General features: G+C 30.1%; 1 protein-coding gene across 13 annotated transcripts in view; it reads right to left on the bottom strand.

The window, feature by feature from the left end:
* The window catches only part of LOC131843881 (zinc finger protein 628-like), a 117,998-nt gene that overhangs the window by 48,628 nt on the left and 42,532 nt on the right, over positions 1-26,838 (bottom strand). For 11 of the 13 annotated variants that reach the window (XM_059192650.1, XM_059192647.1, XM_059192654.1 and 8 more), the window contains one exon: positions 25,743-25,811. The exons of the other annotated variants lie outside the window; for them this stretch is intronic. In XM_059192650.1, coding sequence (XP_059048633.1) covers positions 25,743-25,811 — 69 coding nt within the window. The remainder of the gene's footprint in view (positions 1-25,742; positions 25,812-26,838) is intronic. 13 annotated transcript variants of the gene reach the window in all.

Raw genomic sequence — 26,838 nt, 5'->3', positions numbered from 1 at the left:
CATTTAAATTGGTTCAGTAGTTTTGTCGTGAATGCAAGACAGACAGACAGACAAAGTTTCGTTCACATTTATAATGTTACTAACTGTCATTGTTTACAATAACAAAGCGCGTATTTTTTTCCGCGAGCATAAATAACGTAAAAAGGGCACAAGAAAAAAGAAGTCAGTGACGACCTAAAAAGAACGGAGTCAAGTTCACAAGTGAGTCACACTGACTCACTGATCTGAAAAGTGTTTGTTTACATGTCCCTCGTGATTGTTAACTTAAGAACACATTGAATATATAATATATAATAATAAATGTAACTTCACGACTGCAATCTGATATGGGGTAGTTAGAGTCATTGTAGACCCGACGTTATGAATAAAAAAAATCAGATCTAGGTAAATTTAGATTTCTTTTTTTTCGTTAATAGATTCATCAGCAGGAAATTCATCCCCACACGCTGGAACCTAAGTGGTCTCGGACAGTGCAGTTTCAGAGGAGCTTCCTCCCGCGTACACTTAGATTGTGGAATGAACTACCTGCCGAGGTTTTGTCGAGACACTACAGCATGGGATTTTTATGAAGGGTATAAGGTTTATAAAGAGTCGGTAACGCTCGCGCGACCAGCTATCATCAGATATGCCGTATGCTTGATTGCCACTATTGTAGTATAGAAACCAAAATCTGTCTGTCTGTTTGTTGCCATTTTACGACTAAACTACAGAACGGAATATAATAAAATTTTACGTGAAATCTGACGACCATGGTGGTGTAGCGGTGTAGCACAGTAGTTAGTAATCTTACTTCCGATGGTCGCGAGTTCGATTGCTCGCAAGGCACAAATATTTGTATTTTTGAGTATTATGTATTGTATATAAAAATAGAAAACACCCAAACCAATAGGTTTGGGTGTTTTCTATATATAATGTGTATGTATTTACGAAAAAGAAATACCTATGTATTTGTATCAGTTATCTAGTGCCCATAACACAAGCTTTAGCTAGCTTAACTTGGGTATAGATGGCGCTGTGTGAATTGTCTTGAGATTATTATTTTATTCATACATTTTGTATTCTCGACTTTCTTGGGTGTTTTAGTTGAGATTATTGTTATTTGTGTTACGTATATATAATATCAAAACATATAGACAAAGTCGCGGGTTAAGCTAGTACCAATAACGAAACTTATAATAGGTTTCCCACACACCACTCACAGGTAGGTGTCATTAAAAGAATTGATCGTAATTTGAATAGACCGTTATTCAAGCACCATACATACATACAAAGTGAAGTGTGAAATAATTAAATTATTACCACATACCACCAACAGGTGTTATAGTGACAATTAACAAGTTATCACTTCCCGTATGTACTATAATTTGATTGTGGCAATTTTGCAAAACGCTAATTAAAAAATGAGGGTAGTTCACTGTGTTATTACGGGAGGGCATTGTACCAAGCCATCATTACATACGTTTGTTTTTTTTAATTAAAAAAAAACTTTTGTTAAACTCATGTGAGTTTTATTGTCTGTTGATTTGTACTAAGTCATCATTACATACGTTTGTTTTTTTTTTAATTAAAAAAAACTTTTAATTAAACTTGTGTGAGTTTTATTGTCTGTTGATTTGTACTAAGCCATCATTATATTACCTACAGTATGTTTTTTTTAATAAAAAAATGTTTTTTTTTATGTGACTTTTCTTGTTAGTGTATTACAGTCATTTAGTTCTGTTCATCTAGTTACACGCCCGGTTTCATATTGGTACAAGCGTACATACGCACAAGCCACGCTAACAATTCTCCCACTATGAGAGCATTGCAATTATTAAATTTATTTTTAGGTAAGGTCCAAGATGCTGACGTATGTACAGAAGCCTTGCCTTCCATACATAATAAATAAAATAAGAATATTATTACATTATAAGTATTTACCATTTTCTATCCATTGTTTGATTTACATCTCACATACAGTCCACTCATACTGTCGCTACATTTTGGTCCTACATCGATAGACATCCAACATTTACATGATACAGAAGTGAAGCGAAAAAATTATATGTACTACCTTTGCCTATACATACATGTGTAGGCAATGATATAAAACGGCAATGATTTAGTATAAGAATTGATAATACAGAAAGTATTTTTAAATTCAAGGCAAAACAACTCATGAGTATCGGTTCATCTCTTTCTTTGAACAACCTTGTACGAAGAAAGTCTCTGTAAATATTGTGCGAACAATTACACTTAACCGATTTAGAAAAGGATGCTCTTAAATCGACTAGTACATAAATAAATATAAGTAAAAAATTTAGTTCTAATATTTTTTTATCCCCAAAATACATTTATATGATTATATGACAATTTAAATAGATTTTTATTATACATATACATGCTATCAGTTTCACCCGCATGAAATTCAGTTATTCTGATGTATAAGGTATATTATTGTAAAGTTTCATCACAATCCATTCAGTAGTTTCTGCGTGAAAGACTAACAAACATCTAAGATATGTATATATGATTATATGTCAATTTAAATATAATTTTATTGCACACATTTCTTATCGGGCGCGCGCAGCCTTGCAAGATGAATGAGTGCCTTCAAGTAGTTATCATACCTTATTTGATGTGGTGATTAGTTGAATACGAGCAAGAAATATGTTTACAATATACTCACAGACGTAAATATGTTTTAAAAGCCCGCTTATCACAATTATGTTGATTGATACTAGGGTTCATTCCCGGGAATTCTCGGTTCGAGAATTCCCGGAAAATTCATGGGTTTTGTTCCCGGGAAATCAAGCTCGAGAAAAGTCGAGAACTCGAGAAATCATGTACCTAAATAGAAATTAAATTGCCCTTTGTTTTGTTGCGTGGCGGCGCAATAATTTAAGATATTAACGTTTTTGTTTTCTTTCATGTTATTTTTTTATTTTGTAGAAACTATTTTTGTTTACATTGTTTTTTTTTTTATCTAAATAAGCAGCCAAAAATGGTGCTATATATAAATATAAGTCTGAATAATTAGGTCCTAAAAAATTGAAATTGGCGTTTTGTAATAACCTAAAGTTAAAGTAAATAATATATAAAATATATTTATTTAATCAAAGTATGTACCATTTCTATTTATGCACTTTTGCCTTTTGTTTTTGCACTTTGGACTGCCCCATCGGAGTGTAATTTTTTCCCTTGCAAGAAGTTACCAAATTTCGAAAAAAAAATGGTAATCTAATGGAGCAAGGTCCGGGAAGTACGGTGGTTGTCTTAGACATTCCAATTGAAGCTCTTCTAATTTGGTAACTGTCTGTTGTGCAGTATGTGGTCAAGCGTTCTTGGCGATTGACCAGCCTCGGTTGTTTAGCAAGCTAGCTTTTCCATCATGGTTTCTCAATTGCTGACAATACACATTTGCCGTAATCGTCTGGCCAGATTTAAGAAAGCCGAAGTGAACAACACCGGAAATAGTCCACCAAACGTTCACAAGTAACATTTTTTGAGCCATATTTCGCTTGGGGCAGGATTTGGTTGGTTCGCCACGTTTCCGATTATCGTACAAGATCCACTTTCCACCATAGGAGATGGTTTGATTTAAAATCCCTTCATTATTATGCCGGTTGATTAATGTAACGCAGCAGGTTACGCGCGTTTGTCGATTTACTCCATTGAATTCATATAAAGGATTAAAACAGTTTTGTCACTAACACCGCAGTCTGCAGCTAACTCGGACGGGTTTGCGATGTATCCGCTTCCACAATAGCCTTCAATTCTTCATTATTAACCTTGGATTCCGGCCGCCCACGGAGATTGCTTTGCAGGTCGAAATTTCCAGAACGAAAACGTTGTAACCAAAAATGCACGTGTTTTCTTTTGCAAGACCACTGCCATACACATCATTAATACTTCGAGCCGTTTAGCACCGTGTAGCACTGGTGCCACGGTCGTAAATAACGCGATATTTTAAGTTTTTTCATTTTGTATGCTGTGAGTGACCCAAAGTGAATAGACTGTATATAAATGAAATTCCTAACCAAAGAGGAGATATTTGAGATCAAAGTGACCAGTACCACAAAACGCCAATTTCATATGTAAGGATCTAATATTATTTCTCTATTTAAAAAAGTAATAATTTATACATATGTAATATTAATGTTTTTAAATATACTCAAAAGTTTAATTTGATACTTTTATTTGAGAGGAAAACCACTGAATTTTTTGAAGTTATTGGAACCAAATAATATGAGACAACGTACGTAAATGTAAATTTCTCGACAACCCGAGAAGACCCGAGAAATTGACCTCGAGAATTCTCGAGACCCGAGAAATTGAAAAGCTTGAGAAATCATGAACCCTAATTGATACTCATTTATATATTTTATAATTATAAAATCATTTGTCATGACTTTTTTATGTAACTGGCTGACAGTGATGGTCCACCTGACGGTAAGAAATGACGTATATAGATTCATATTAATCTTAATAATATTATAATCCCGAAAGTTTGTGAGTATGGATGTTTGTTACTCTTTCACGCAAAAACTACTTAACGGATTTTGATGAAATTTGATAGTAATATAGCTTATACATCAGAATAACACATAGGCTATAATTTAGAAAAATGTTATGTAAATTGGCCGAAATATTGAAAAAGTAAGTGTGATGCAGATGAAGTTGTGCGGGTCATCTAGTATATCATAGTTGGCACATGTAACACTGGGCAGAGATAAAAAAACGCAAGTGTAGAGGTATACTGACCTATGTCAATATAACGTACAACATATCTCTGTATATTTACATATTACACATGTGTGCATATAGTAGGAAAATAAAGGAACAAAAATATATTCTTCTTTTTTTATTTGATGTATTTAATCTATTTATCACTACATAAGTATCTATAATACTGGCAGTTTTTAACAGATGGTATTTAGAGAGAAAAAAGGAACCATGTTTAATACTTATTTTTAAATTTGAAAAAGAATTCTTATTTTAAATCAAATGGAGATTAAATTAGTGCGATGTATCAGTTTTGATACTTGTATATAAATATATAATAATAAATTATTCAAAAATATCAGTATTTTGTTTTATAGAATTAACTAACTGTTATGTATGTGGAATTTAGTTTTTTCTTTTATTATCTTATTAATATTATAAATGCTAAAGTTTGTTAGTATGGATGGATCTTTGTTACTCTTTCACGGAAAAATTGCTGAACGGATTTTGATGAAACTTTGCAGTAATATAGCTTATACATCAAAATAGCATATAAGCTATAAATTTAAGCGCGGACACAGCCAGTAATAAATAAAGTTCCAGTGGTACTATTGTAACTATCAATGTGCATGTATCTGTAACACTGGCAGGCTAAAGTACTTAGAGCGTAGATAATAAAAGTGTAATGAACAACAAGGCGTTCCGACACTGACCTATGTCAACAAACGGGGCGATGTCTTTGTGTATGTGTCCATTTGTGTCCGTACATATGTGTTGTGTGCGAAGACTAGGGATGCCACGAGATTAAAAAAAAAACTCTACTAAAGAATTTATATGACATAACTTATAAAATTTCTACGTACTCTACCGTGTTGTGAATATATATATATATATATATATATATTGTGAATTGCACATTTTCTATATTATTCACTCCGTTATAATTATTTATATTTAATTTGCATGTACAGGACATTAAACGATTACGTATATTAAACATTAAATCATTAATCAAAATACATGAATCATTTAATTTGATTAAAAAGAAAATGAGATAAATAAATAACTTGATTAAATATTTATATGTTATATATCAAAATTAATTACAAAACTCAAATTGTTTGATACTTTAGATATTTATTTAAACATATATTCAAATTCAAATAAAAACATATATTTACTCATGTAGAACATTTCAAGATAAGTCAAGTTTTTTGTATTTATGTACTTTCCCCTATGATGTGATTTTATATAAAAAAAAGCTATATAACACTCGGATTTCTCTATGATTCCTGTCCAGACGGACAATGACGAGCGTATTCAGATAACCTCATTTCTTTCTGCGATAGCACACACATATAAACACACACACAGCAGGATCACACATGCGCAAAGAAAAAAGATACAAAGGTTGGGATGCACTGGGTGTCTGTAGAAGAATTGACAGTATATCGAAAATCTAATCTAAGTAAATGTAAACCGGAATATATTTTATAACTAGCTGTGCCCGCGGTTTGATCCGCGAGAAATTTATAGACATGTGTTATTGTAATGTATAAGCTATATTATTGTAAAGTTCCATTAAAATCCATTCAGTAGTTATTATGTGAAAGAGTAACAAATTTGTTTGTCTGAGTTTTAGTTGATGGGTGAGATATGGCAGTGAAATTACAGGATATGTTAATGCAGGAGTAGCACGGGTATTATATGATAACGTGATGTGTTTTTGATGTAATGTATGTTTTCTTTATAGCGGTGGGGACAAACGAGCTTGCGGCTCAACTGATTGTAAGTGAATACCCATAAGCACGCGCAACACCAGAGGACTTGCAAGTGCGTTACCGATCTTTTAAGAATTTTTGTCTTGAACTTTTCATTATCATTCATTCAGGAATATACCGGAAATACCATTGCTGGATGTATACAAACGACGATTGTCACTCACCATCAGGTTACCCATTTATTTGTTTACCATTTGTCTATTGCTAAAAACTGCATTAAAATCCGTTGCGTACTTTATAAGATCTAAGCGAACAAACAGCGGAAGCGACTTCAATTTGTATTATGTAAAAAAAAATAAAAAAAAACAACTAAAATAATATATCTATATATATATATATAATATATCTATATATATATATTTGTATACGTGTACAATAGGCATAATGTTTGCAGTAATATTACACTAGTGTGAGTAGGCGTGACGTAACATCTAATCATGTTTATCGGAGAAATGTGTTGCGCATTTTTATTATATTATGCAATATGGCTACTCGGTTATTGTTTATATCCTGCACTGTGGCACTCTTGCGGAGAATTTCAATAGTATAGTACATGTGAATTATACATTTAGTCGTTGTCTATCTACTGTACATATGTACATACACTTGTACACAATTATAATTGTAATGACTGTTCGTACCAAAATAAAATGAAATAAAAATTGTTTCACTTTAATTAAATCGTTATGAAATACAAAGATATTGGTATTTGATAAATTATATTTCCGACTAGTTTTAATTTTTGAATTTCGAACAATGTGAAATTATTTTCTACAATACTACTCATTAGTTTATTTAAATTCAGAAATGGAATGTTTTCTTTTTAAGTTCTTCCTAATTCTAAATATTTGGAGACTTAATTCGAATTTTAAAAAGTATGTGGAATGTTGTTGCGACACATATTTAAAAGTATGCAAGGTAATAATTTATGACGTTAATAAACCGATAGTAAACAAATCACTATTTTTTTATATTGTACTAAGTCGAGTATATACTCAAGTTACTACTGAGTCCTTTAGGCAATTATTATTCAGAATATAGATAAAAAAGAAATATTTTCTCAGTAATAAAATTGATCAGTGTCATAAGTTAGACCTTAAAAAGGGTAACGTACCTTCAGGGCTACTGATAAGAAATACAAAGGGCACTATCACGTAGGTATCGTAATATATCGGTTCACTGAACTACTTCTTTTTATCGACAGTCATCATATATGGACATCCTTGAGTTTCCTGAATGTAATAAAATAAATAAAAAGAATGACTAAAAGAATAATAGAGACGTAAATCCTTTTTTGAAAATGGACATACTTTTTTAAAAATAGAATATAATTTAATATTTTCGAATGTTAAACATTCTTTTTTCAAAATGTTGGCGTAAAAAGTGATTTTGTTAACAGATTAATAAATTTTAGAATCATTGCATCGATTTTTGGAATTCTTTCTCGGTTTGAAAACTTTGCACCAGTTGCTGTCGACAGGGAATTTTCTACCAGTCAACCATAGGTGCAGTGCAGTGCAGTGGCGGTGCAGATATAATATGTGGAGAATGAGTTGTTCATAAACCTTCAAATAAGTAATACTATAGATAACTTTTTAAATGATTTCATTTTCGTCATATGAAATAATAATAACAAAACACCCCTATATATAAAATTGATACACATGTGATTTCTGTTATGAATAACGTTGTAAATGTAGAGTATTATTTGGTGTAAAAACTTGGTAATATAAAGCTTAAACATTTTGCGTCTTGTGACTTATTTTGTATTCCATATTACAATGAGAAGCTACAGTGCAGGTCATTTCAAAACATTATTCGTCGTCCAAAGTAGGGCTTATCGACCTAAGAAAATAATGACAAATATGGTATATCACGATTTCTGGTAACTATACATTTATAAAAGATTTTATTATATTTACTATATTATAACATACTATAGATACTATTACATATTAATAAAAACAACTAGAATAAATTAAAGTCTAAATGATTATAGATTACACAGTATATTTCCACTTATGACTCTACAATCTTCTACTAGGTGACTCTACCAACTTCCGCTAGACACTTCAACTGAGAAGAACTAGCATAAACCTCAACTAGTGCATTTTTTTAACTGTAGTCGAATACCAAAAGCATTTTGCTTTATTTAAAAAACGAGTAAAACCAATGAAATTGTAAATATTTAAAATTTATATCACAAATTTCCATAAAAAAATATTTCGCACAAATTCAGTGAATGTGCCTGCGTGTATAATAAATGGAACTAGTATTTCTGATTTATTACATAAAATGTTCCCGAGCGAAACTTTTCAGTTTTATAACTGAACTGTAGCGCTACACAACTTCACGCACTGTAATTATGATTGAAATATTTTGTAACAGTATTTTAATTAATTATTACATTTAAATAGTAAATTTATATATCTTTTGGCTGATGATGAAAATATTGGTACAACATAGAATGAATTAGGGAAGTGAAAATGTGGCGCCAGTGTCCCAGAAGTTAAAAAGGAATCGTTTGTCAGTGTATGGGCTTGTAATATGTAGTGATGAAGAGAATATACATATATATTCTAGAATGACAGCGCGAAGTGAATGAAATATATATATTTCCGAATATAGAAATAGAAATAATTTTTATTCAAATAAACTCAATCCAAGCATATTAGAATAGTCATATTTTTTCCTTTTTTTCATTTTATATTCCACCACTCATTGGAACACAGAGAAGAACGTCCAAGAAACTTGCGTGTTGCTCTTTTGATTATATGTTATTTTAAATAAATAAATACCCAGTAACAAGTAAGAGGCATGCGATAATCAACATAGAAACCGCTACGCGCTCATTCTTAGTGCGATCAGATAATATTGTCAGCGATTTTAAATTTTGCTATAATAATTATATTTATTTTGTCACTACAGTGATATTATTTTTTATACACATAAATAATTTTATGTTATTTCCTACAAAAACATTATCATTTACAAACTCATCAATTTTATAATAATCTTTTTAACAAAGAAAGTGTTTTATACATGGTCTGACACTTTTTTCAAGCAGACTTAGGAAGAGACTTTGCAAATTTGTTCTAAAACCTAACGCAATTACCATAAAACGAATTACTAACTTCAGTTAAACGACATTTAAGTATAGATGATGGTCGAAAAACAAATCGGTTGGATATATTTGATATGCCGCATCCACACGCGTTCAGTTCCCGCACATGTAGGCACAATTTGAAAATCACCGAGTGACGTTGTTATACAGTATTCATGGCTGCGCAGGTCACGATCAGGGACGACGAACTTGCATTTTTAAATCGATTACACGACAATAGTGACACGCGACCGATACGATTTTTAAATGTGTTTCCTTTACGATCGGAAATGCGCGCGCGCCGATTGTTTGTTAATTTCCTTAATTAGTTTTTGGCGTTTGATTGTGATTTATAAACATGTATTGTTTGAATATTTCAATAAAAATTCACAGGTATTTACATCAAAATCAAACAAAATATCTTTATTCTTATAGGTCTATTATAGACTCTCATATGTCAAATCTGCCGTCAGTTCGAGATGTAGAACTGCAAGAAACTCAGCTCGTATTCTTTTCAAATATTGTTTACAACACAGATTAATTTTTAAATTCAACTTTGGGAGAATAGAGTGAACACCAGCATATGCTATTGCAATTTTGTCAAAATCAAATAGTGTAATCTGTGTTCGTAACTCGAACAGATATTTATATAATTTATTATTATCATGAATTGGCAATGGTTTATGACTGAGTGACTTTAGTTACAGCATTTAAAAATTGAGAATGTAGAATTGTACTACTTCATTTTATTCTTAATCTGTATCTAGTTTAAATTTAAGCTGTATATATCTTAATAATTATGAAATCTTATTAACGAAGATGTATACAAAATATATAGAGATCATAAGCTCTCCTCTTTTATTTTTTATTCCACATACAATTTTTTCCATGTTAACTACATATTATAAAGAGACTAGACTTTTTCTCTCCTTCTGGTTTCATTCCCACATCATATCATTTGTCATTTCTGTCCTAGATCTTTCATAATTTAATTTCTGTTATACCTAAATTCTAATCCAATAGGTAGCAACAAGTTTACCTACCTCTTGTACCTAACAACTTACATCGTAATTATATTTATAAGTCCTTAACATAATAAACTAATTTTCAATTAAAAATAGAAATATATAATTTTCGAAATGGCTAAGCTTTAATTAAACCATGTTAGAAATATATATAAAGAAGAAGAAAGCAAAACTGCTATGGATTCCCATCCACGTGTTGTGCCATAATAAAAATAAATGGACTTCGTGCAAAACGAGAGGTCGCTCACCTCCCTAACCTAAGACAAGAGTTTGCGCGTACGCATCACGCACACACGCGCGTTTGTAGGTCGCAACGCGTTTACATGCACCAAACACGTACACATGTACAAGATCGCCTACATGGAAGTGCAGCGCGTGCGCCGAACGAGTTTAGACAAACGGAAGAAATATTATTCTCTTTTTAGGTACGGCTTTTACACGTTCTAAATTTAAAATTCTCAGCCAGCATTTAAAATTCTTTACTCTATGATTTTAATATAGTTATGAAATAATAATGTAATAGGTTGATAACCTGTCAGTAGAAAATAAGTCCAAGTATGCGGCTTTTACACGTTCTAAATTTAAAATTTTCAGCCAGCATTAGTAAATAAATTTACATTTACTCTATAATTCTACTATAGTTTTGAAATACTAGGTAATAGGTTGATATCATGTCAATAAAAAAAACTCAGCGTTTTATTTTAATTCATAATAAGCAATGCCCTCAATAACTATGTTTTAAAAAAAAATAACATCCCATTAGTTTTATATTACAATCGTGAGCACCGTACCTATAGAAAAATACATTTATTTGCGAAAACCGATACCGTTTCAGCGTGCATTGCTCTCTTCGTGTTTTTAAACTGGCAATGTGTGCGTGAGCGGATTCTGACCTACCACAACAATGACGTGTGGGTGTGTGTCGTATGTTATGTAATTTTATTACTTTTTTTTTCACAATTAGCCGCGTTCAAGGAATTTTTATACTCAATTATTCGGTCGTTTTTTTATACAATAATCTTTTTACGAAATATAATCTTTGAGAATTTGGATACAGGAATTATTGTTGTGAAATTGTAGAAATATTTTTTTAAATTTACAAGTTCATTTAATATACAAGTGAAATAACCAGTTTCACTTATTCTTTTTATTTAAGTAAGTTGAGAGTCTAGTATCTTTATCACCAGCACATACCACTACTGTCCCACTACACATGGATTCCCATAAAAGACGATTTATCATAATATTTGGATATATGTATTTGAATAAGGATGTTCTAACGATATTAATATTTTAATCAACTATCAGTTTTCATAAAACTTACAGAAATAAAATCAAAATTTTATTTAAACAAATTTATATATATAAAAATCAATAACATATGTCTTTCTTAAAATCGTGGTGATCAACTTAGGGCAGTGGTGACGCGTGATATCCCGAATGCAAAGATCCCAAAGTTCCTCAGTTCGAATCTGGGAGACGTTAAAATTTCACAGTACATTTCTTTTTTATCAATAACAGAAAATATTGGTAACAAACCAACTAAATCAGAATATTTTCTATAGTCTAGTCTGTACTATGATGGATATATATGGATGGATAACCCGTAGTAAAGCCTATTCCAAGCCGCTTGGCCAGTATAATTATAGCAAGCTATTATCCTCCTCTTATTGGGAGAGTTATACCCAACACTGGGCATTCTATTTATTGTCATAATATGTAGTAATACTGTGTTCAGGTCACGAAAAATCCGACTTTATTTCAATTTTTACGGATAACTCAAAAACTAGTAGTCAAATTTTAATTAAATTTAAGGAACCACACTGGTAGCCTCTTATCAATTTTTGATATTTAAAATAAGCATCAAAATCGGTTGACGCAGAAAGTAAAAGTTCTAAAAAAATACAAAATAATTGAAAACTTCCTTCTTTTATTGAAGTCGGTTGAACATTATTGCGACCTCTGTGCAATATAATAAATTGTTTGATATTTTTTTCACGAACGCACCGACATGTCGAGCTCTTGACATAAACTCTCGGAACCGAGAGATAAATCAGCGAAAACGGTCCAGCCTTGACTGCACGTACAGACAAACGGACAAAAGATGTTTATTTTTAATGTGCACCAGTCAGCGGCCTGCGATTGTCTGATTCAACTTATTTTTTTTATAAAACTTAATAATAATAATAAACATGTTTGTTTTTAGCCTCGGTAGTCTATCACACGCACACGCTTTACTTCCGATGGTAGCGGGTTCGATTCCTCGCACGGTGCAAACTTTTGTACTCTTTAGTATGATTGTTTATATCGGTCTGGTCTATGTATATTATGTATGTTTATAAAAAAAATAAGTATTTATATCACTAGTCCAGTACCCATAACACAAGTTATGCTTTGTTTGGTACTAGATGGCGCTGTGTTAATTGTAATTTATTTATTTATTATTCACCTATTTGTTAGTATTTTTTTCATCTAATGTTAATAAGTTCTTATCTATCTATCTATATACAGTTAACAGTGGTTACAATATGTTAGACCTCTGTCTAACAAATACATACACTAACAAAATGTTGTATAATATTGATGTTAGTATTTGTAATATTCTTTTATATTATATTGCTAAAAGTGGCGCTATTGTCATAGTATAAGTTACTTGCTAATGCATCTATCGATAGGTGAAAAAATTGAATTCGGTCAAGTAAATTTGAATATATTTATTACAAACATACAAAAAATGTTTTAACTCTTAATATTTTTAGAAATTCTTAAACAATGCCCTTTGTATATAATTGGAATGCATATTGCTAATAATGCACCTATCAATAGGTGACAGAAAATCAAAATCGGTCAAGTAAAATATGAGTATATTTACTTGACCGAAGTAAAATATGAGTATTTTGTAATAACAAACATACAAAAAAATAAGTTTTAACTCTTGTATAATAAGAAATATTTGTAAAAATTCTTAAACTGTGCCTTTTTTATGTAACTGTAATGCGTAACTGATGGCGGTAACCGTCACCTATATACATGTAGAGCACGACGGTCATCACAAAATACTAGTGTGATCAAGTCAATATTTAAGACTTAGTTTTAGAGTCTTTCCCGCCAATTATTCCCGCCTTTTTCCTGTTATTAACTGAATTTGATTTTTCAATCTACCTTCTTTAGTATAAAATGAAGTCGATTCCGCCGTCTGTTCGCTTAGATCTCTTAAACTACGCAACAGATTTTAATTCAGTGTTCAGCAATAGATAGAGTAATTCAAGAGGAAGGTTTATATGTATATGTACATGTACGTACGAAGCCGGGTCGGACGTTAATAGTATGGATAACAGTTTAGGAATAGTAGTAATTTTTTAATAGTTTAGGAGTAATATGTAATTAATATAGAAGCTATAATAGACCTAACATACACACAGTAGATGTCTTAAGCTTCTAAATAAATAAAGAAAAATCCGACTTTATAAAAGGTTACGTTATTTTTTTTAGATACATACATAGGCACAATAGTAATAGGTTTTAGTTTATAGTAAATAAATATAATGTATAAATAAATTATAAATATCATACGTGGGCAAGCGTATAAGTTAATTAATTTATAAAAACAGGAAAAATATTTTTTTAATTTAATTAAATTATCTGCATCCGCAGACAGTAGGTATGGCGTTAAAAATATTAATTATGTAGTGTTAAACCATTATTGACATTATTTTTATCTTCATTAATATGGTTTAATGAGGTCAAAAACAAATTGAATAATAAACAGATTTTTGCATAAATAAAACAGTCTTTAATCATAACCAATAACGAGTCATTTCCAATTCAAAAAGTTAGATAGAAATGGATTAAATAATAGTTGGCAAATAAATGAGTAATAGATACATACACAAAAAAATACAGTCAAATTGTGAACATTTATTTATGAAGTCGGTTCACAAAACTCAGCATTGCATGACATATCTGTCGTCTTATTTCATTTCAATGGAATTCATAAAAAAAAACTCTACTATGACAGTGCATGTCTATGTCAAATGCAGGTAGCGTTAAAATTTTCAAATTGTTCGTGATCATAGAATTTTATATTTTGAAATTTTATTTATAAAGACTACCAAAAAGCTATTAAACGCAAGAAAAAAAAAAGGAAATTCTACTGACTACAAAAGAAGTAAATCAATTTTACAATGAATTGAAATACATATTAGTTAAAAAAATATTACACGTCCCCCAAATAATTTATTAAAACATTATTGTTTATTAAATAATTAAAAAGTCAATTATTTAAGATTCTACTATATCTATTAATGTCGAAGCATTCTTACCAAGTTAACAAATAAAATAAAATAAATTTATTTAAAAAACAAATACCGTTCCTACTTATCTTATGGATTATCAAACGTTCTTTTTAAATCGTAATAATTCATTTGAATTTCGAATGTCAAAAATACATAATTACTGGCTGTTTAGTTATAACATTATTTTGTCTTATGAATAACTATAAGTAAGTATATTATTATATGTAACCGTAAATGTTGGCCAGATACTTTCTAAATTCCTTCTAGAGTTTAGGAGCTTTTAAATACCAACTTTCTAGTGATCGCGCTACGTTATCAGATCAATGAAGGTACATTAGGCTTTCAAGAATTCTAACTTAATCGTACAATAAACAAAAAATAAATAACAATATTTCAATAATTAACATCTAATTTGTTTTATTAAAAAGTATATTTGTAGGTTAAGTATGTAGTTTACATAGATAATCAATATAAAGTCAAAGACAATGACTTACCTGCATCGATGCTCATTACAATATCCCAAACTAAATCGACTCCAATCACGCATCTCACACAAGTCCGCCGCAAAAAAAACACTGCACCGGCTCGAAAGAAATTAAAACATAAACAGAGCCATAAACTTCCTTGTTACGTCATACAATTTAAATTTAGAATACGTCGAACGCATCAAAGATGGCAGTTCCCGCCAATTGTAGTTCTTTTTTCAAATTATACTTTTTTATCAACGCAAAATAAGTCCGATTACGTCAAAATGTATTTTTCAAATGTGTAAGCGGCAAAAAATTGCTGTGCACTCGGGCCGTGGGCTGTAGGCGTTCTGTTTATAAGTACTTAGTATAGTTGTAGAGTTAGTATTGCATCGTAATGCACTTATGTGTAGGTACTTGCTAAGTTTTTTATTATAGACAGTTATACCCGCGCGGTTCCTTAGTTTGAGGCTTGCGTGTTCTGCCAAGTAGACACCACTTGATACTTGCTTACGTAATGCAGATAGTACTGCCTGTTCTATTATTATACGTTTAGATTGTTACAATTAATTATTATTAGTATTATTTGTTGACGATAAAAAAAAAAATCTATACTAATATTATAAAGCTGAAGAGTTTGTTTGTTTGAACGCGCTAATCTCAGGAATTACTGATTCGAATTGAAAATTTCTTTTTGTATTCGATAGTCCATTTGTCGAGGAAGGCTTTAAGTTATAAAACATTACGCTACGACCAATAGGAGCGGAGCTGCAATGAAAAATATTGCAAAAGGTGGGAAAATGAAACGCAGACAAAGTTGCGCCGGTCAGCTAGTTTATGTATAAAGTATCATTTTATTCAAAATATAGGTAGACTTTATAAGAAGTAGAACCTAATACGGTGAGATAAGGTAGTGAAATTATAAGGATGATATCTTAGTCACCTATAATAACAACGAGTGTATGTAAAGGGCAGCTGTGGTCAAGAGCATCAGTGTAGTCAAAAAAAATCTGATCATGTATATAGGCGATGGTTGACTTATGATATGTTCATTTAAAAAAAAAATTATGATGTTGAAAAAAAAAACTAAGATAAAATTGTTATTAATAAAGTATACAAAAATCTGTCATATTCTTAAAAAGATAAAGTAAGCAAAAGTATCAAGCGTGTTCCGTCATAGAAGGCGATAAATGAGTGAGCGAGACGGCAATACATGCAGTTTTTCATTGCATCGCTCTTGTGTACCGAGAGAGGTTTTTTCCAAGTTTTGTTTTTATAAATTGTCTTATACAATCCATTCTTATATGTAATACCCTTTATTTGATATTATATCACACGTAGGTGGTCTCGGTTACTTTTTTAATTTTTGTATTAGGATGGATAAACCAAAGAATTAATGTTATACAGCCTTGATTTCTTATCGCATACATATTGTTTTATCGATATTGTTAATGGAATGAGATTGAGTAATAGTTTTAAAAAGTAATAAATAAGGGCAAAAAGAAACATGTAGGCTTCAATTTCTATGAGGAAAGAAGAAGTACATATATTCTTTCCAGAATATATGAGTATATTTTTTTTAATTAAAACTATACATAATATATATGTGTTTAGACACCATTACATATATACATACAATATAACTTAGATGATTGGGCTGTTTTTCAAAAATATTTTTGATTATGGCCACCCTGATCAGCAAGGGTATAAAAATAGCCTACGGCCTATTCTCAACCCTACCAAATTTACACCAAAAATTTCACAAAAATAGGTCCGGTCGTTTCGTAGGTGTTAAGTGACACGAGATTTTTATATAATAGAGTAGTGTGGAGATATAGTTAACAGGATCTAAAAAGACGTAAAACGTATTCTATTCAAAGAAAGAAGATTATTTTAAAATCAACATTATTGTAAGGCAATTTAATTTAATGTGTTAATGTAGCCTACATATAGTTTTTACAAAGCCTTTGTATGTATAATGTAAGATACATGTATAATATATATGACCTCCGTTACATACATTGTAGATCCGGGGAAAGCAAGGTGGAATACTAGTAAGGCATAAGTAAAAAAATCTATATTTAAAAAAAACAATATTTTGTAAATACTAATATTACAAAGAACAAAGATTTGTATCTTTGTAACGAATAAAATCAAAAACTACTGAACCGATATCAAAACTTCTTAAGCCATTACAATGCTAATTCCTAAATAATATAGGTCATATTTGTAATTAAAAATAATTAGAGATATCTACTAAAACTTCAATAACCCAAAGACGTCCATGCGTGCAAAGCCGGGACGGGACCTCTAGTTATATTATCTTTCCTCTCTTTGCTGAGTTTATATAACATAGATTTTACTTATTTTTTTGCGCATTTAAGTATTCAACTTATATGATTTAACAAAATAATTAGGTTTGTTAGTAAAATACAATTCGTTAGTAAAATATCAAGATAAAGCACGTGTACCTACTATGTAACTAAGTAATAAAAATATTTGACAATAATTTAAGAAGTTTTTACATTTTTTTGTATAAAAAAAATTAAATTACATTTATGTTACAGATTCTATGTCAGAATTATAATAATGATAATAATCTCAGAACAATACATCGCTATCTAGACCCAAGTTAAGCTAGTTAAAGCTTATATTATGGGTACTGGATAACTGATATAAATACATAGATATTTTTTTTGTAAATATATAGAATACATATTATATATAGAAAACTCCCAGACCGATACAAACAATCATACTCATAAATACAAATGTTTGTGTCGGGCGAGAAATCGAACCCGCGACCATAGGAAGTAAGGCGGCGTGCTAAACCACTAGACCACCGAGGCCGTCATAATTAAAATGATTAAATAATAAACTGGAGTAAATATACTTTTATAGAGATTAGATTAGATTTCTATATTATCTATATTACATATGCACATATAATAAGTGATACACAGTTATACATAAATCAGAAATAAAACTAACAATTTCTTCTGCAGACTACTCTTCTGTATATAAATCGTTATAAAAAAAGTAAGAAGTCAATTATTATTATTATTACTAGTAGTAGTAGTATATTTTTATAATAGTAAAAAGAAAAAAATCGGTTCAATAATCCCTAATTGCAGCTACAATAGTTCGTCATTTCCTTACAAGATTTTTAACTAATAATCAACGACACAAACATAATTATTATCCCTCAAACGACCGTGAAATTACTCAATATACTTAATTGTTATTTGTACGGTTTTTTTTGCAAAAATGCAAAAAACATGAATTAAGAAAAAAACTGTCCCCTATTTGTAGACAAGTCCTCACTTTGCCGTTCAACCGAGCGGCGCAAAATGTCACAAATTAGGGGGTAGGTATTGTCGAGTTGTAGAATTACGTGGAGTATTTATTAAGCTATCATTAGATGCACATGACAGTCGATGCAGGATGTACTAGTGATGTTAAAACGAGTTCAACAATATATCATTGTCTATTTACTGTTTTATAAACGATTCTAATAAACAAATAATTGCACACACCCATTTCGCTAGAACAGTAATGCTGTTTGTATTTATGTAATGAACATTTAATTTGTATGATTTTGTACTTTTGTAACTTTTCATTTAATTTCAAATATCTATTTTGTGTAATACTGTAAAGAAAGAGAGCGAATAACAAGATGACTGCGATTAGAAGAATGGAAGAGAAAAAACTGATTACGCCGACCACAAATGTTGTGGAATGAAAAGAAAAAAGATAAGTTGATGATATGATGATAATAAATATTAGATATAAGTACTTTTTTATTTTTTATATAGTGTGCATATCAATGCATTTCAATACAAAAGGTACAAACTTATAAATACAAATTTATATCACTATAACTTGTATTCTTATAAAAAAATTTAAAAAATCAGTTTACGCTTTTGGTCAGCTGCATTGTATCTACGTTAAATAAATACCAACCTCACAAAAGTACCTCTACCTAACGTAACCTTTACGTAAATTAGATTTTTATAAAATAAAGTATAACACGTACTATTTAATTGCTCTTTATTTTATCGAAGTCTACTTTACTTGAACTTAATTAACGGTTACATTATAAGAATATATTATTAAATATAAGAAATAAACTTCTAGAATAATATATTTAAATTAGCTATATATATTTTTAAATATAAGCAAATAAACGTATATTTTAATATATATGAATAAAAAAACAAATAGGACAAAAATGAGTAGATGCCGCTCGGCGAGGCAGGAAGCAGAATGGCGTTCGTTAGCATCTTTTAATTTCAGCTAATTTTTATCTTCTGCCGTCGCCGTCGCCTTTTTTACTTCGTAGTACAAGCCATTAGCCACGCTGTGACGCTAACGAACATTCTAGATACTTGTATTTGTGTTTATATACACTATTTATATTATTTTTCAATTCTATTTCATTTTTTTATTTGCGAAATCATGGGTACAAATTAATTGTTATAATATAATATTTAGAACACCATTTTGACTATATAATAAAAATTATTGTAATAAATTACAATATACATGCTGTTTTTTTATATTTTGACGGTCGCGGTGGTCTACTATGGCACACCGCTTTACTTCCAATGATCGCGGGTTAGATTCCTCGCACGATATTCATGAGTATGATTATTTATATCGGTCTGGGTGATTTCTATTCATATTACGTATGTATTTAAAAAAAATATCTTATTTAATGTTTGGTAGTACCCATAACACAAGCTCTGCCTACAGTGGGACTAGATAGCGCTGTGTTAATTGTCCAGAGTTATTTGTTATTTTATTATTATTTATATCAATAATAAAATTTGTCATCAATATAATCAGTGAGGTTCTTAGTTGTACAATTAAGTTATGGAAATGAAATATTAAATTTAATTTTTATTTACGTAATGATTCGATGACAAAATCGAAATCAGTGATAGAATACCCAATAGGTTTTAGTCATTGAAAAAAACTTCCATATCGTGTTTTAAAAAAAATGGAGAAATGTTTTAGGAATACAATACACGTCTGTGTTGTAGGTAATGTATGAATTTGTGTGTATTTCAGAGTAATATATAAAGGTGTACCGAGTGTACAATAAGAGTTATGTGATACAGCGCATTATTTCCGTCACCAGCTCTAAACCTAAATAATTAAATTAAGAATAAAGTCTATTTAAGCACAAGGTTGAATCTGTTATCATAAATATGCTGCGGCCTTAGATTGTCACTCGTGCGTGAAAAAGGATGAACAAGATCTCTGTATCTCATCAAAAGGGATGAAATAATCGATAATTTTCAGAACAATCCCTAAAATAGTTAATAAATTTTCTCTCACAATCCCTTTACTATGACAACTAGCTGTTTAACGTGACTTTACTCGTCTGAAATTCATTTTTCATCATTCGTCAGTAAGGCTAATAAAAAAAATTATTTATTCTTTATCGTACACACACATAGAGAAAAAAAAAAACAGTGATAAAATAATTGTAATGTACAAGTGTGAGCTTATCCCTAAAAGAGATAAAGAGCTTATTACATGTTACACTACAAAAACATTTTTGAGTTAGTTAAGATATAATATAACTTTAGTAATAAACAATATTATGGTTATATTCACAAAATTAACTTAAATAAATGTCCAAACTAAAATATAGTTGCCAGTATTACGAGTTTGTTCTACTAATTTTCAATAAGTACTAATAAATATTTTGATGTTTGTTACTAAATTTCGTAGTGTATTCATCTAACTTTTTCTCAATGTACCTACCAGTTCATGGTCAATCAATATTTATATCTTTAATTTAAACAAAGTAATTATAGATAGCTAGTAGATATATGTATATGTATACCTTTTTAAATAATAGCCTAGTACATCATCTAGCCGCAAATAGCTTAGTTTGCGGGTAGATGATGCTGCATAGCTTGTATTACAGGTACTAAACAACTGACAGAAATACATAGATATTTTTTACATAATCTACCTAGAAAACGTCCAGATCAATAAAAACAATCATGGATATAAATGTTTGCATCGTGCATGGAATCGAACCCGCAACGATCTCTAATGCTGTATGCTAAACCGTTGGACCACAAAATCGTTTTTTATTTAATAATAAAAATAAAATCGTATTTTGATAAAGTATCAAGAATATTGCGCCGCATTAGAAGAAGAAATCTAATTTTTGTGGAGTTTTTCTCTTATTCCGGGAGCCCCCAGCGGGCGTTCCTCACCCGCCAATTTGTGTATGTTTGTGAAAAATTTATTTTAAACTGTTTTATAAACAACGATTGCCTTTAAACAATCGTTACGTTTCTCTAATTTATTTATTATTATAAGAGGTTGTTATTATCTGTGCTATTTTTTATCTACTATTTACGAATATCTACAAAAATATATGAGACATTAAATTAGATCATGATAAAAGTAGTCGAGTACTATTAAATCAATAAAAATAAAAAAATATTACAATAAAAATAATAATAACCGGCGGTCCATCCGTAATGCTGAGAACTGTGTAAGTTTTATATATATTAAAATAATATATACACTATGTCACGCTAGAATAATGTACCTTTTAAATTATGAAAGAATTTCTCAAATCGGTACAGAGGATCCTAAATTTATCGATCTTCATAACAAAATTAGCTCTCATTTTCTATCTAGTACTTACAGATCGAATATAATATCATAATTTTAATCAAAAATATATATATGTAAATATATTTACATATTGTATTGGGCATTCCTATTTTAATTGTAATTAGTATGTTTTGTAACTTTATTATTAGTTCTGTGACTCACTCAACACTTCCTAATCCATGCTGTATTGGGTTGACTGGAAGAGATCTATTTTAGAGATAAGTCCTCCTTTACTAATAAAATTACTAATTTGTATTTGAACTCTTGTATTTAAAAGTGCAATAAAGAATATTTAAGAAACAAAAAGTTAATATTACAATACCTCTAGCGTTGTCTGTCACAAAACTTTTTTACGTGCAAACTTCCAAAAAACCTTTGCACAGACGTAATCAAATATTCACAACGGAATAACGCAAGCGCAGGTGTCTGGAAAAAACAGTATTTTTACGAGCACTAAGAAAGTTTTCTAATAATGCCGCCGGTTGCGGGCGTTTGCCACTAATTGCGAAATAAATTTACAAGTTTTCGCCAAAAAACATCGCCGCGGCGTAACTTACAACCGGCAAAAAAGAGGTACGAGAGAAGAAATGTCGCCGGGACGCAGTTAACTCTGCCCCGTGTAGCAGACAACGCTAACTTTTATCTCCTCGTGAAAAAAAATTAACTCATAACTTTATTAATATTCTCTACTTTTTAATTACAAGTCAGTAATGGTTTTTATTAAATTATAAATAAAGTCAATTTCCAGTGTATTCTCGGACAAGTTTTTTCTGTTATTATTATAAAGAGTTATGGTTTACTCTGACATAAAGTCCAACTGGTAATGAGTTCCAATGTAACAAAACATACATATAATTTGTGCGACAATTTATATTTTTCTCTAACTCTCCGGCAATCGTAACACTAACAAATAACTTTAGTTTCAAGTTAACACAAAAGGCAGCGGTAAGCTCACTTCTACCTTTGCAATGCCATTATATTGTTGTGAAAGAAGCCTAGAAATTTCTAAGTGGCCAAAATTGAATAAATCATTGATTTCAAGTTGTTCAGAACGTATAGATATATTTTTATGTAATTTCACACAAAGTTGGAGTAACTTAAAGAATTTCTTAATTGTCACTTGAAAAGATCTCTTATTAAGATCAATGATGTTAAAAAAAATACGATTCGAAATTAGTGCTTATTTTAAAAAAATAAGCTCATAAATTAATATTACTTCCAATAACTTAAGCACGACGTCTAGAAAAGAAAGACTACGGGACACCGTTTCCAAACCTATTAAGTTTAAAAGCCTTTCGGTCATTAAACCACTTTTTTTAAATGTCCTCGCCCCGGACAATTTTTCCTCCCTTCTTGGACACTTTTCATAATTACCGCGGTCCCTCCCTGCGCTCTCACCCCCTTTACTTGTTACAAGATGTTACAGTCGAACTCGTTTAAAAAAACAATTTCATTATCTCTGCTACCCTTTTTTATTAAAAAAATACTTGGCAAAACTTATTTCCAGCCAGACATTCCATTTGAAAAAAAAACAAAAAAGTAACTCTAAGCGACTATAAAATACTCGACAATGCTTTTGCAGTTTCGTACATCATTAAAAGCATTTTTAAAACAATATTTATAACAGAGAGGCCGACACACAAAAAGTAAGAACACGCTGAATTGATTTACTATGGCGAAAAAGAAAAAAAGAATTTAAAAAGTTTCAGTACAGTCACGTACAGCGAAGCAAAAATTTAAAAAAGGAACATAGGAGTAACACATGTCCCGGACGAGAGGCGAACGTCAAAATCGTCTCAATTTCGAACGTAAGAACAATTGCAATTTGAATTTTAAATTTGGAACGCGCTTATTTTCGGAGTATTTTTTCGAAAAGCGGCACTATAATAAATCTCAATGCAATAACGATAAATTCATTGCGGATCGACATGCAAATGTTGTGTGTGAGATTTTTTTCGATCAAGCACTTTACTTCGGACGAAAAATTCGTAGAGCTAATCTCTAAACAGTTTTATTTTTATATATTATTTATTACTTTTTATTATAATATTTGTCGAAGGTGTTTAGATTTATAATTTCATTAATTTTATATTTAAAAAGATGTAAGTCCGAGTAATACAGTTTACAATACCAGCAAGATTTTATAGCAATGCAAAAATATAATAGTTTTATTCGTAACTGGAATAGCAAACAAACTGACCTCCCCTCTGATGGTAAGTGAGAGCATGCTTCTAAATTCCATAAAACAAAAGCTGACGATAACGTTTTAAAAGTCTATCTCGGTATGGACTCATATAGACTATGAACAAGCACACAAATTATCTATTTATATATAACATTACGTATTTCGTTAGCCTGGATTAGTCTTTTCTTATCTAATATCATATAAAGAATAAACAAAATTTCTCTCCATAGATTCTATGTCCCGTAACCTCAAAAGATCAAGTACTCGATTCCGATTGTACAGTTTTTATTTTGGCCGACTGTACTTTCCCGTTCCACGTCCGATGATTCGCTTTATTTTTTCAACCACCTGTGTTTCCCTTCTTTTTATTTTTCGCTTTTTAAGCGTCTATCTCATACTAATGTTATAAAAAGGTAAGATTTAATTTTTTATTGTAATGTATAAACTGAAAATTTAAATGTAATAAGACATATTTTAATGTATTTTTTATGCCATAATGACTGTATAGAGAATAGAAACATTGACTTATGCATTATTTGTGGATGGAGAAGAATATAGCCTATTTTTTTAATTTATTTATTTTTAAATTTCAGAGATCATTAAAAAAAATTTCATCAATATAATATATCTCCATATAACTTCTGTAACTAAATAAACAAACGGAAAAGAAAACGGGATAAATTATTGAATGTCATAAATGTAAATATCCTATATAAAGAAAAGTAACACGAATATTTCATGTTTAGATATGATATTGTTAAGTATTGCCAGAAAAAAAACATGTACAAAATGTGCAGATGTTCAAAATGTAGGTACTGTGCAATTGCTTCCTGGATCATACGGAACCCGTACACCACCTTTTATGCAGATGGCGCGATCAGTTCGCGAAGAAAAAAAAATAATCGCCAACGATTCTCGATTAAATAAATTGTTAACACGCCCCAAGCGTTTTATCATCTATGATAAGTAAAGCTAACCATAGAGAAAGAGGATATTTTATAGGTTCCCTTCCTGTTACGTAAAAATTCTCAGCCTTACAACTGTTTCCTTTGCCACCCGCAGCTAGATCGATAAAATCAACTAGTACTAAAAATTGTTGAAAAAGAGTTGTTGGTAGAATGAGGACGAAATCGCTATTAAAAATAAAAATGAAAACTCACCTTAATATTAAAAATACGAGTAATTGGTTAATAACCAATACCCCATTTATTATGGAAACAGTGCTTTGGCGAATGTGTTTTAAGTAATAGAAAAAATGTCTAATTTAGATTTAAATTAAGAATTCCATTTTATAAATTATAACGAAATGACCTTTTTAATATGTAATGAATTCTAAATTTGAAATTTAAAAATACATTCTTTATTTAATAAAAGTTTAGTATTCTATTTTTAAAAATATATAATTAATATTTTATTTTTTAATTATTATTTCGGGTTTTTAATTAAAATATTTTCTATTTTCGAACACATGGGCCGCCGCACGTCCCCTACTTTTGGAAGATAACAATACGCATTGAAACAGATGCCAACTCACTCGCTGAAGTGTTGACCAGCATTCTTCTAGAGTTCTCTCACTGATGCTCTGCCCAGATCTTGCTTGTTGCTGCATGAAACAAAACGATTTATTAATACAAATATCACAATATATATTGATAATAAATAATACTATTTAATTTTATGAATACTTGATAAAACATAATATTATACAATGGTTTAATAAAATATTATATTGCATTTCATGTAAGATTATGCTACATAAACATGAAATGGTAGACAATTACACCATAAAGCGAAGAAATACCTAATTGTATTTTATAGACGACCTATATAGTATGATTTTAAAATAAAATCTTTAAATATTCTCATATATTATCAAGTTTCATTTTCTTAAAATTTTGCAGTGAGCTTTATATATTTTAAGATATTAAATAAAAACAAAAACATAAAGCCATAAATATTTAAAGAGAAACATGCGAAAAAGGACCATAAAGAAAACGGAATAAAACTCACTGTTCGATGAAAAAAATTAACGGGCGCAATTACGGAAACTCATTCGATAGTTACTAAAATAAGATCATAAACGAACATTGTATGTTGGGGAAACATTAAATACTCAAGTACTCGGTTCTATGAACTGTTTTAAATCACCATCAGAAGATAATATATAAGTTTTCCTAAAATTGGGACAGTTTAAATATACAAAATGTTGCCGCCATTTTTGTTTTTCATTGTATGTTTGATTACTAGCGACTCGTCCCGGATTCGCACGGATTTTATAAACAAACACAGAATTATAGTTTTATTATTGTCAATTGTTTAATAATAAACCCGTATAATATCACATAATTAATACAATAAAAGTTTAAAAAATATTTTCATCAAAAAGTATCAGTTGAGTTTCTTCTGATCTTTCTCAATTGAAGTAACTAACCGAACTATACGGTCTATAAGACAGTGACAAAAAAAATAATCTATATAGAATGTGTGTTTATGAAGAACAATTTGTATCTATGAAGGTCAGGCTAATAAATTTGTTAGCTAATATACAGCAGCCTAATCATTATATAAAATATAAAAGTTATATAAAATATTTATATATCAATTTGAGTATTTAATTAAATTAGTACTAG

The sequence above is a fragment of the Achroia grisella genome, unplaced genomic scaffold, assembly GCF_030625045.1.
Source record: "Achroia grisella isolate CSIRO2021 unplaced genomic scaffold, CSIRO_AGI_Agris_v1 utg3539, whole genome shotgun sequence".
Taxonomy (NCBI): Eukaryota; Metazoa; Arthropoda; class Insecta; order Lepidoptera; family Pyralidae; genus Achroia; species Achroia grisella.
This window is presented reverse-complemented; position numbering and strand designations above follow the sequence as displayed.